Genomic DNA, 12,591 nt, shown 5'->3' with positions numbered 1-12,591 from the left:
TTCACGTCTTCCGATTGACCCTGATACAGACTTTGACGCTTCCGCAGGATCTTGTTGTCACATCGATGGTAAGGATTCTGAATTGCTTCAACCTTTTCTCCCGAACAAGAGGAAAATTGCACAGGTCACGGAAGCTGATTCAGATTTGGACTTTCTGCTAAACTACATTCGCACAATTTTGCCTCGCTCATAGTATAGCATTAAGAACTTCGTAGTGCGCCAATACTTTGCACGTCGACATAGCCTCGCTATAAAGCGAGGGGTGATTCTTGTTCAAAATGATAGTGGACTGACACTGGGGGATTATTACGAAACAGTTAGCGCATCGTGACTGGACTTGGAAGGGTACGGACAGCCAAATAGAACAGCGTCACGCATGTGGGGAAATTCGGTCTGCTCCAACATAAAAATTCTCTTCTTGGCCTAAGTCTCAATCACCATGGCAACGTGTGCACATAGATTTTGTGGGATCGTTTTGGTTGCTTGTGGTATACGCTTATAGCAACGGTTTCTCACCTCCTATCGTTCGCATCCACAAGATGGACCATCGCTGGTGGACACTGCTCCACCTGATCCACCATCCTCAATATCCGGCGTCGAAGTATGGACGCAGACGGTGGGCGCGAGGCGAGATCGTTCGTCGACTTGGTGCTTGCGTGTATCCCATTTCAGGCCCAGACGGATTGCAGCGCCGACATCAGGATCAAATTCGCCACTGTAATGTGCACAGTGATCGTTGTGTATTTCTTCCACCAGATTTATAGATCCCAAGGACAGTGTGGCCACAACAACTGTCAAAGGGTGTCGTCACGACACCGCGGGACGACCGCATGGAGACGGAGGCGTCGCCTCCTCCTCTCGTCCTACCCATGGAGCTGGACCCGTCAACGCCGCAGCAGCTTGCGGCTTCTCCATCTGGTTATGGGTCTCAGGAGTTGGGTGCGTGCCCTTCTGTGCGTTTTCCGGGGGACGTTTGCACCTGAGCGCAGGCCAGATGGCGGGCTACAACTGGAAGCCTGACGTCCGCTGCAGCCACAGTTTCCAGTCCACCGCTGCCTCCACACTCCTGCCGTCCCTCCCGTTGTCGCGCTCCTTATACGACGACGGTCCGTCGTTTTGGGAGGAGGAATGTTATGGCGTAGAGTCGAGCGCCGACACCCAGTCGGGAACGATAGAGCAGACAGAGCTGTGAAGAAGACGTCACCCAATATCACGCTGACCGACCTCTGTCTAGGACGACAACGCGACAGCTGCGGCCTTCAGGAGAAGAGAACATGCGCACACTCCCAGCTTGTCGCGGCCACTTCGACATCAGAGATTAGTCACATCAAGACCAGTGACTTAGGAATTGTGTATACTGAAGAGATTTCTTTCTTGCATGTAGCCCTTTGCTTGCAGCACTTCTTTGTTGTTGTCAGAGTTAAGTAATGTCATTGATTCATTTCGTAATAAAACTCTTTATTACGATTTGCTAGAGGTATTGTCCAGTGATCCGAGAAGGAGGTTTCCTAGGCCGCCGGTATTCGACGGCTTGACAGTATACAACAAAATTCAGTCCGGAATCGGAACTAATGTGTCGTAAGTACTTTTAATAATACCAGTTTTTAACAGCAGACACAAGTTGCTCAACTGTCAGCACATTAGGTACAGAAGTAAATTCAGTGAAAGATCTCAAATAAAGATGTATTTTAAGTACAGAGGTTATGTGTCCGCGATCTAGATAAAAAAAGCCTTCTATGTGATCTTTGTTACTTATAGAATAAAGAATACAGAAAAGATTATCCTCCAGTCTTGGTTTGCACCCTAATTTACATAGTACATACAACGACGCAAGTACCATGACACCAAGAGTGTTTATGGACTACCATAAGTTCAAAGAGGGACTCTCCTTTTGCTGAAAATTCAAAACAAACTGAATAATTCTCTGTTACTAATGAACACCAGTTTTCAACAATATTTTATTACTGAAAAATACTTTTTAGACGCATGTTTGGTGCTATGTGGAACTTATATAAAACTCTGATGAATTTCCTTATATCTAGATCGCCAAGACTGGAGGATAATCTTTTCTGTATTCTTTATTCTATAAGTAACAAAGATCACATAGAAGGCTTTTTTTATTTTACTCCAGAGCCGTTGCACTATATTTAGCTTGATCCTAGGATGTCTATGAGCCACTCGTGGTTGTTCCGCTCGGCTAGGTCCAGCGGCGTGTCCCCATCGTAATTCCTGACTTCCCTGTCGGCCCCTGCCTCCAGTAGCGCAGTCGCCGCGTCTGCTTGTCCACGCCGTGCCGCATCGTGCAGTGGTGTGTTCCCAGTGTCATCCCTGGCGTTGCAGTCGGCAAAGGATGCCGCCAGCAGCCGCACCACAGTCGCATCGTCATTCCATGCAGCCTGATGCAGAGGCGTGTTCCGCCAGCGGTCCCTGGCGTTGACATCAGCTCCTTCCTCCAGCAGAAGCCTCACCACCTCCACGTGTCCCAAGCCTGCTGCCCAGTGCAGTGCGTTCTGGTGGTTCTCGTCCATCGCCTCCACGTCCGCCCCCGCTGCCAGTAACGTTCGCACCTTGCTCACTGACCCCTCCTCAGCTGCCGCAACCAGCATCTTGCCCTTCTCTTTTCCAGAAAGATTCCTGCAACAAAAGGAGAATACTTAGAAACATCTCCAAACACGCACATCTGAGGACGAAACACTATGGCAGAAGCAGAACTGTGATGAGTCCCTAAAAGTCAAGAAGGTTACCTCAATGCACTGGTGTCCAAAATGAAAGCAGCTAACTGCGATTTCCCGTCCTAATTCACGATGTAATCATGAAAACTGTCAACAGATGTCTGCACAACCGTGTTCTACACGGAACTTAGCATTCCAGTCAACGGACAACCACGCCCACGACGAAGTCAGTGCAGCTAGCAATGGGGTAGTGTTTGCTGGGTACTTCCACATTCGCAATCGCTGTAGACACAGTCACAGATGGTGCAGTATAGTACAGAGAAGACGCATACCAGGCTCTCCGCAGTGGAGGGCCATCGGAAGAATGGGAGGAGGACAGTCACAACCTGATGTGGCCCGATGGGTTACTGTGAATCGCACTGTTGTTTATCGGATGTGGCGACTGTTTGTAGAGACAGAAACTGTATCTCGAAGACGAGGGCAGACCACGCATGATACGAGAAAGGGAGGACCATTATTTGGTTAAAAGGGCACTACTGCACGGCAACTGGCACCTCACCTTTCAGGATGCACTGGTGTTGTATCTAGGCAAATGTTATACAGAAGATCTCACCAGAGTGCCACTTGTTGTCAGGAGCCCGTTGTTTATGTACCTCTGACACTTCACAGAAAGAAACGTGTAGAGTGAAGTCGTCAACATCCCACTAATTGGCCGAACAGTGTGCCGATGTTATCTTCACACGTGAGTCCCAAAATGGTCTGGAGAGTGTTTCTCGACGGATTTTCACATGGAGGGAACGTGGAACAGGATTTTGTTACCCAAATATCGTGCGAAAGAGACTGATATCAGGGAAGTTCTTTAATGGTGTCCTCAGCGATTACGTGGACTAGCTGAACACCTCTTCATGACATTGTATGGGTGAATTGGCAAGGCTTAACTCCTGTAAGGTATCGTGACGAGATCTTGGAACCTCATATGCCGTCGTTGCGAGGTGCTGTGGCCTACACTTCGTATTGATGGACGATAAAGGTACGCCTCATAGATATCAGCTGATTGAAGGTTTCTTGGAAATTGAAGATATTGCACACCTGGGATGGTATGTTCGACCTCCCAATTTGAATCCCATAGAGCATGTCGCGGATACACACCTCTACCAGAAAACTTCAGTGAGTTTGTTTTTACTCAGCACGGCAGAGTATACGAGAGGATGTAGAAAATCGTACATTCAAGGCTACAGCGAAGAGACAAAAGAGAAATACGAAACGTATTGTGGTCTCTATGACGCCAACCCATTCTCCCCATGAACAATGGAGAAGAAGTCATAACAACAATGATTGAAATTAGAAGACAGAATTGGTAACACACTGTAGAAAGCATTAATATAACTCACAGTAGTCGGAAAGTGTGGAGACTGCTCAAAAATTATATGGTATACCTACAGGTACACCAGGCTTTGTTGGCAGTACAGCAAACCAAATAGCCTTCCAGTAGCTGAAAAACGGTAAAGCGAAACACAGACTGAAGAAAGGGCATGCGAGTAGACTAGATGCTTTCCATGAAGAAAATAATGATACACTCGATCATACATTTACAATATCAGAAGTGAAAGAAGCAGTCAAAAGTTTAAAGACTGGGAAGGCCGTAGGCCTAGATGATATTAAAAATGTACAGATGATACGTCTTGGTGTCGGCTCTAAATTTTGGCTGTTGGAGTTTATGAACTGCTGTTGGGCAACTGGATGAATTCCTGAAATCTGCAGACAGGCAAAAATAACTGCAATTCTTAAGCCTGGTAAGGACCCAGAAGATCCTAAGAGTTATCGGCCAATCTCTCTGTTGTGTACAACATACAAACTGTTTGATACTAAACAGATTCAAAGAGCTGATTGAGGGCACCCTAATAAAAGAGCAAGCAGGATTTTGGCCTGGCAAATCTTGCACCAGTCAAGCTCTCAGCCTAACCCACTATACTGGAGATGGGTTTGAGAAAAGACGAACTACAGGAATGGTGTTTATAGATTTTATGGAAGCATATGATATCATCAGTCTCAGAAATCTCATTGCAAAAGTGCAAAAAACAACAAAAAGCCCTCAATTCACTTCTGTATTCAAATCAGTTCTATTTAACAGAAGGTATTTTGTTGAGTTCGAAGGTAACAAGAGCAGATGGTGACTACAAAAAGATGGGCTTCTCCAGGGCAGTGTTCTTGCCCCCAGGTTATTGAATATTTATACAAATGACCAGCCTATTAGTCCCTGGTCAAGATCTTTTATTTATGCTGATGATAGGGCAATAGCAGCTCAGGCATAAAACTACAAGGATATTGAAGAAATACTAGCTGAGAACCTGGAAAATCTTACCAACTATTACAAAGAAAACCAGTGGAAACCCAATCCAAGTAGGACCCAAACTTGCCTATTCCATCTTAACAACAGAGAGACGAAGCAAGAACTGAATGCTTGGTGGAATGACACAAGATTAAAACACTGTCCTCTCCCAGTGTACGTGGGTGTTACTCTTGATAGGACACTGTCATTCAAGAGGCACATTGGGAAGAGCAAGGCAGAAACCCAATCACGGAATAACTTACTTGGCAAGCTAACATCAAAATGTCGAGCTAATCCAAAAGTTTTACGCACCACCGCAATGGCACTCTGTTACTCTGCTGCTGAGTTTTCAAGTCCTGTTTGGGAGCAATGATGCCACACAAACAAGCAGGACACTGTCCTGAACCAGATGTGTAGACACATTACTGGATGTCTTAAGACAACAAGAGTAGAACACCTACAATCCTTGTCAGGAATTGCTCTGCCAAATGTCCGACGTTCAATACAGAGCAGAACTGAACGAACGAAACAGGTTCAGAATCAATGTCATCCGCTCCATGGGTACCAAATGTTACCTAAATCCCTTACGTCAAGAAGTAGTTTTCTCCACTCAACCCAACCACTCACAGGTTCACCAAAAACTTCTAGAAAAAGACTGTGGCAGGAACAACAAGAATATGCAAACGATTCTGAGGAAGTGCTGCCATCGTGCGGAACTTGAGTGGGAGAGATGGAAAACCGTGAACAGGCTACGTTCAGGAATGGACAGATGTAACAGAAATCTGCACAAGTGGAGAATTAGTGAAAGTGCTTTGTGTCCATGTGGGAGCATCCAGACGATGTCCGTTACTAAACCACCCAAGAGCATGCACGGTCCAAGACCTGATGGCGTGCACCGAAGTAGCGAGGGCATATGTGGACTTCTGGAAGAATGACATGTGAAACAAAGACTGTATAAAATTTTATTATACTGTATGTAGGTTTCCATGAATTTCATTTTATAAATTAGCATTGTAATATTGAAAATTTTATAGAGGACAAATTATTCTATAATGTGTGGATTTATTGTAAATTGTTTATAGTATGCATACGAAATATATGTAGTAGTGAGACGGGTTGCATCACTCAAGCATCCACCAACAATTCCATAAGACTTGCGAGTAGCTCTGCAGGAGAAACGGTGTTATTGCCTCCACATGAGAATAATGACATCATTCACAGCTTGCCTTGTCGATATCAGGGTTGTATGAGCCAGAGGTGGTCACAGCCTATGCTGAGCACATTATCCAGTTGTTGGATTGTGTTTGAAAATCTGTTAACTTGGAAAAAACGAAGAACATTTTTTTCTACCTTTATGCATATTGCAGTTGTTAATGTTCATTGTTCTTAACATTTTTCCTACTTCACTATCACCTGTTTGTACTTTTTTATGGCAAAATAAACGCAAACTCGCAAAATATCCGTTTGTTGCTTTAATTTTGGACACCAGTGTACATCGAATTTAATGCGTTTTTCGTACCATTCAAATTTCTTGGCAATCTGGATCTGGGCTTTGTGAACACACTAAAGACCTGACAGCATTTATATACACTGTTAAGGTTCTTACGGTCTTCAGTCGAGAAACAGCTTTGATGCAACTCTCCATGCTACTCTACTGTGTGCAAGTTTCTTCGTCTCCAAGTAACCACTGCAAACTACATCCTTCTGAATCTGTTGTGTGTATTCATTTCTTGGTCTCTGACTACGATTTTTAGCCTCCACACTGCAATCCAGTACTATATTTGTTATCCCTTGATTCCTCAGAACATGTCCTAGCAACCGATCCCTGCTTCAAGTTGTGTCACAAATTCCTCTTCTCCCCAATTCTGTTCGGTACTTTCTCATCAGTTATATTATCTACCCACCTAATCCTCTGCAGTGTTCTGCAGCACCACATTTCGAAAACTTCTATTCCCTTCTTGTGTAGACTATTTATCTTCCAAGTTTCACTTCCATTCATGGCTACACTGCATACAAGTACTTTCAGAAACGACCTCCTGACACTTAAATCTGTACTCGCCGTTACCAAATTTCTCTTCTTCAGAAACTCTTTCCTTGTGATTGCCATTCTACAGTTTATATCATCTCTGTTTCGTACATCAGTTATTTTGCTCCCCAAATAGCAAAATTCATTTACTACTTTAAGCGTTTCATTTCGTAATGTAATTCCCTCATTATGAACTAATTTAACTTGGCTCTATTCCATTATCCTCGTTTTGCTTTTGTTGATGTTCATCTTATATCCTCCTTGCAAGACACTGTCCATTTTGTTCTGCTGCTCTTCTAGGTCCTTTTCTGTCCCTGACAAAATTTAAATGTCATCAGACAACGTCAATCTTTTTATTTCTTTTAATTCCTACTGCAAATATTTCTTTTGTTTCCTTTACCGCTTGCTCAATATACGGATTGAATAACATTGGGGACAAGCTACACAATCGGATCAAAACTATCTAGACACCTTTATCTAATGTGTGACCGACCAACAAATGTAATGAAAGGACGATCCGCCAGCATAAAAGGAGGCAGAGACACATGTGTTGTCTGCAGAGAACCAGAAATAGCAGAATGGGTTCATCAGGGAGGTTCAGTAATTTAGAATGTGCACTAGACACTGGTTGTCACCTGAGTAACAGATGTACCAGTAATATTTCGACCATGGATGAGTGGAAACGAATGGTCCGGACATGTGAATCACCGATGGAAGGTTCTGTTTTTGGTTAATGACTGTTACCTGCCATTTTGTGTAACGCCAGAAGTGAAGGAGTGAGGAGATGGCGTTACATTATGGGGATATATCCATGGTTATGTTGTCATTCCCCTATTGAGCTTAACACTAAATTCGATAGCATGTAAATCACGTTTTCCAGCTTTATGTACTGCATACAATACAGTAACATTGTTTGTACTAGCAAGACATTGCTCCTTGTAATAAATCATTATCTGTCACGCGAGAGTTTGTGGACAACATTCCATGACTGTACTATTCTGCCCTGAATTCCGAGCTGAATCCAATGCAACTGCTTTGGGGATGAGTTAGAAGCTGACTTCGCTGCAGATTGAAGAGTCCAACTTTGAGGAAGAATGGGTTCTCATTTCTCCACTGAAGTTCAGACGCATTACTGAAAGTTTCCTCAGCAGAGTCAAAGCCTTCATAGAGATGAAACTTTGACACATCCCTAATTAATGTTCACTAATGGTTGTCCAGATACTGTCGATGTAACTGAATGTCTACTGAGAAACGGGCCATGTTATTTGCATGTGACAGCAACACCTACATTTTGATGTGGCAAACTGTGTGTTGCAGCCTCGGGAATAATATATAAAACTTTCTTTGTGAACTAAAGGCAATTAAGTACAAATATATTCTATTAATCTGTCAAATGAGATTATTGTAACCAGTAGTTTTCTAATTGGTTTGATGTGGCCTGACACGAATTCCTCTCTTGCACCAACCTTCATCTCATATAGCACTTACACACTACATCCTCAATTAACTCCTCGACGTATTCCAACTGTCTCCCGACTGAAGAGAAAGACACTCTTCAGTCTTTACACTCTACATCTCCTTCGTCTTGTCAGTATATCCCCATGTCACTGATTCTGCAGAGTACCCCCCTCATTCCATATCCAACAAGTCCACCTAATTTTCAACACTTTTCTCTAGCACCACATCTCAGACGCTCGTAGTCTCCTTAGTCACGGTGTTTTGCCACTGTCTACGATCCAGTATCATACAAAGTAGTTCTCCAAACATAGATTCTCATAAATTTCTTCCTCAAATTATGACCTATGTTTCATAGCAGTAGAATTATGTTGGCTAGTTGTACCAATTTTGCCTTTGCTAGTATGCTTTTTATGTCCTTCGTGTTATGTATATCATGGGATATTTTGCTTACCGATTTCCTTAATATTGTCTTCTTCATGACCACCAATTTAAATGTAAAAAATTCCGATATCTGATGCTTCTCATTAGAAATTTATTTCCGTGGTTCATTCTCAATTAATATTCCTTACTCATCAGACTCTCCATTCAATTCAACAGATCCCATAATTCTTCACTTTCTCTGAGGGCAGCAATGTCATCAACAAAATTTTCATTGGCATTCTTTCACCGTAAATTTGAATCCCATCCTTGAATCTTTATTACATTTCCATCATAGCTTCTTCGATGAATTGATTGAATAGTAGGGGCAAAAGACTGCACCGTGTCTTACACACTTTTAATCTGAGTACTTTATCTTTATTTTCGAGTCTTATTCCTCAATCTTGGTTCTTGTACATGTTGTAACCCACCTGTCTTTCCCTGTAACTTACTTATATTTATGTAAGACTTTCGAAGCTCCTACTGAATTTTATATTGTCGAACGCTTTTTGTAGGTAAAAAACTTTTGACTGTATTTTGACTTTTCGTTAGACTTGGTTCCATTATCAAGTACAACTTTCGAACTGCCTCTCTGGCGCCTTTACCTCTCCTAAAGCCAAACTGACCGTCATCTGACAGTTTTTCAATTTTCTGTTCCATTCTTATTTACATCATTCTCATCAGCAGCTCGGATGTATGAGTTCTAAAGATGATTGTGCTGTTGTTTTCACAGTTATCTACCCTTGCTACCTTTGGAAATATGTGGATGATATTTTTTCTGGAAGTGTGACAGTACATTGCCAGTCTCATAGATTCTACACTCGAACTTGGATAGTCGTTGGGGTGCCACTTTTCCCTATGAACTCATTAGTCATGATGAAATTTTATGTATCCTTTTAGCTTTATTTGTTATAAAATAGACCAGAGCTCTTTTAAATATTGCCTCTAATAGTACATCCTCTATATCTTCCACGCCAACACAGATTGCTACCTCTACCACGTCATCAGAAAAGTTCCTCCTTCATAGAGGCTGTCAATGTAATCTTTCCATTTATTTGCTATCTCTTCTGGCGTTGGGAATGGAATTCCCATGGTAATTATTGTTTTCACTTTTCTATATTCTGTGTCAGTCCTTCCTACGACTGTTTGTTTACAGTTTTGTCTTAAGTTTTCTACAGTTATTTAGCCTTGGCTACCTAGAACATCGTACATATGTCATTCCTAAATGATTCACATCGAGGTGACAAGTTGTGCAAAAGTGATGTGCACATACACAGATAGCGGTAGTAATGTGTACACAAGATATAAAAGGGCAGTGGATTGGCGGAGCTATCATATGTAATCAGGTGATTCATGTGAAAAGTTTCCGACACACAGCGAGAATTAACACTTTTCACACCGAACTGTAGTTTGAGCTAGAAGCATGAGACATTACATTTCGGAAATCGTTAAGGAATTCAGTATTCCAAGATCCACAGGTGCAAGAGTGTGCCGAGAATAGAAAATTTGAGGCATTACCTTTCACCACGGTCAATGCTGTGGCTGACAGCCTTCACATAACGACCTAAAATAAAATGGTTCAAATACCTCTGAGCACTATGGGACTCAACTTCAGAGGTCATTAGTCCCCTAGAACTTAGAACTAGTTAAACCTAAGGACATCACAAACATCCATGCCCCAGGCAGGATTCGAACCTGCGACCGTAGCGGTCCTGCGGTTCCAGACTGCAGCGCCTTTAACTGCACGGCCACTTCGGCTGGCTAACGACCTAAAGCAGTGGCGCCTGCATAAATGGGTCAGTGCTAAGACAGAAGCAACACTGCGTGAATAAACCGCAGAAATCAATGTAGAATGTACTATCGACGTATCTGTTCGGAAGTGTGGCGAAATTTTGCACCAATGGGCTGCGGCAAAAGATGACCAGTGCAAGTGCATTTACTAACAGTATGTTATCACCAGCAAAAGGGCTCTGAGCACTATGCGACTTAACTTCTGAGGTGATCAGTCGCCTAGAACTCAGAACTAATGAAACCTAACTAACCTAAGGACATCACACACGTACATGCCCAAGGCAGGATTCGAACCTGCGACCGTAGCGGTCGATCGGTTCCAGACTGTAGCGCCTAGAACCGCACGGCCACTCCGGCCGGCTATCACCTGCAGCTCCTGGTCTCATGACCATATTGGTTGAATCCTAGACGACTGGAAAAGGGTGGCCTGGTCAGATAAATCTCGGATTGAGTTAGTGAGAGCTGATGGTAGTGTTCGAGTGTGGTGTTGACCGCGAGAGGCTACAGTCCCGAATTGCCAACAAGGCGCTGTGCAAAATGGTGTTGGCTCGATAACGGCGTGGGTATTGTTTACACGGAATGGGCAGGGTCCTCTGGTCCAACTGAGCCTATCATTGAATGCAGACAGTTATCTTTTGCTACTTGGAGACCATTTTCAGCCATTTGTGGACTTCATGTTCTCAAATAACGATATCATGTCGGTGGGCCAGAACTGTTCATGACTCGTTTGGCGAACATTGTGGACTAGTCGAATAAATGATTTGACCACCCAGATGGCACAACACGAATCCCATGGAACATTTATGGGACATAATCGAGAGGTCAGTTCGTGCACAAAATCCTGCACCAACAACGCTTTAGCAGTTGTGGGTGGCTATAGGGGCAGCATGGCATATTATTTGTACAGGGGACTTCCAACAACTTCTTGGGTCCCCACCACCTCGCGTTCTTGCTCTAGGTTGGGCACAAGGAGGTCTGACATGATATCAGCAGGTATCCCACGACTCTGGCCACCTCAGTGAATGTAGCTGTCTTCCTGTCTTTCTCTGAACACTTTTATACTTTCTTCTTTCATCGATCAGTTGTATTATTTTTTTGTTTGTTACCTAAACTTTCTTTGAAGTTGGCTTCCCTTTGTGTTCGTCTGTCCACTGTCTGTGATTTTACGTTCTAGAGATGTCCTCTCCTCCTGAACTGAACAGTCCACTGTGATATTCCTTACCGCAATATCCATATCGTTGGTAAACTTTAAGTTTCATTTCTCTGTACTGCAATATGCTACATCCTTCTACACTGATTCTTCTGGTCGACTCTCTTAAAACTCACTCTATTCTTCATAATTACTAAATCTATGTTTACATCTGGGTACACCTTATATTCCAATATCTGATTTCGGAATCACTGTCTCACTATGATGTAATCCAGCTGGAATCATCCAGTGTCTCTGGGTCTTTTCCTAGCTTATTTTTTCCTCACATGATTGATGAACAGAGTATTTGTTATTACCATCTCAATTTCAATGCAGAAATCAATTAGACTTTCACCCCTCTCATCCCTGTGCCAAGCCCATATACCCCATGACCCTTTCTTATTTTCTTTCCCCTGCAACTGTATTTCAATTGCATACTTCCTCTCTTTTCTCATTTTGCTTGTGTCGTTACCACGTGTACCTGAACTATCGTTGTTGGCGTTCGTTTGATTTCGAATCTGGTGAGAAAAACTCTGCCATAGAGCTGTTCACAGTAGCCCACACTCTCTCCTACTTCCTATACATAATGAATCCTACTCCCATTACAGCATTTTCTGCTGCTGTTGATTTTACCCCAATGTGTCTTATGGCAAATCCTTAGCCTTCTTCTGTTTCACTTCAATGACCCCCACCGTATCTAGACTGGGGC

At 43.1% G+C, this 12,591-nt stretch overlaps 1 protein-coding gene across 4 annotated transcripts in view; it reads right to left on the bottom strand.

Moving 5' to 3' along the window:
• Positions 1–2,060: 2,060 nt before the first annotated feature.
• The window catches only part of LOC126213489 (putative ankyrin-containing lipoprotein Lxx09580), a 220,427-nt gene continuing 209,896 nt past the window's right edge, over positions 2,061–12,591 (bottom strand). For all 4 annotated transcript variants that reach the window (XM_049941311.1, XM_049941314.1, XM_049941313.1 and 1 more), the window contains one exon: positions 2,061–2,634. In XM_049941311.1, the coding sequence (XP_049797268.1) occupies positions 2,148–2,634 (487 nt within the window). In that variant the 3' untranslated portion in view covers positions 2,061–2,147. The remainder of the gene's footprint in view (positions 2,635–12,591) is intronic.

This window comes from Schistocerca nitens, chromosome 11 (assembly GCF_023898315.1).
Source record: "Schistocerca nitens isolate TAMUIC-IGC-003100 chromosome 11, iqSchNite1.1, whole genome shotgun sequence".
In the NCBI taxonomy this organism is placed as follows: Eukaryota; Metazoa; Arthropoda; class Insecta; order Orthoptera; family Acrididae; genus Schistocerca; species Schistocerca nitens.
Note: the sequence above shows the minus strand (reverse complement) of the source record. Positions and strands in the feature narration are given on the sequence as shown.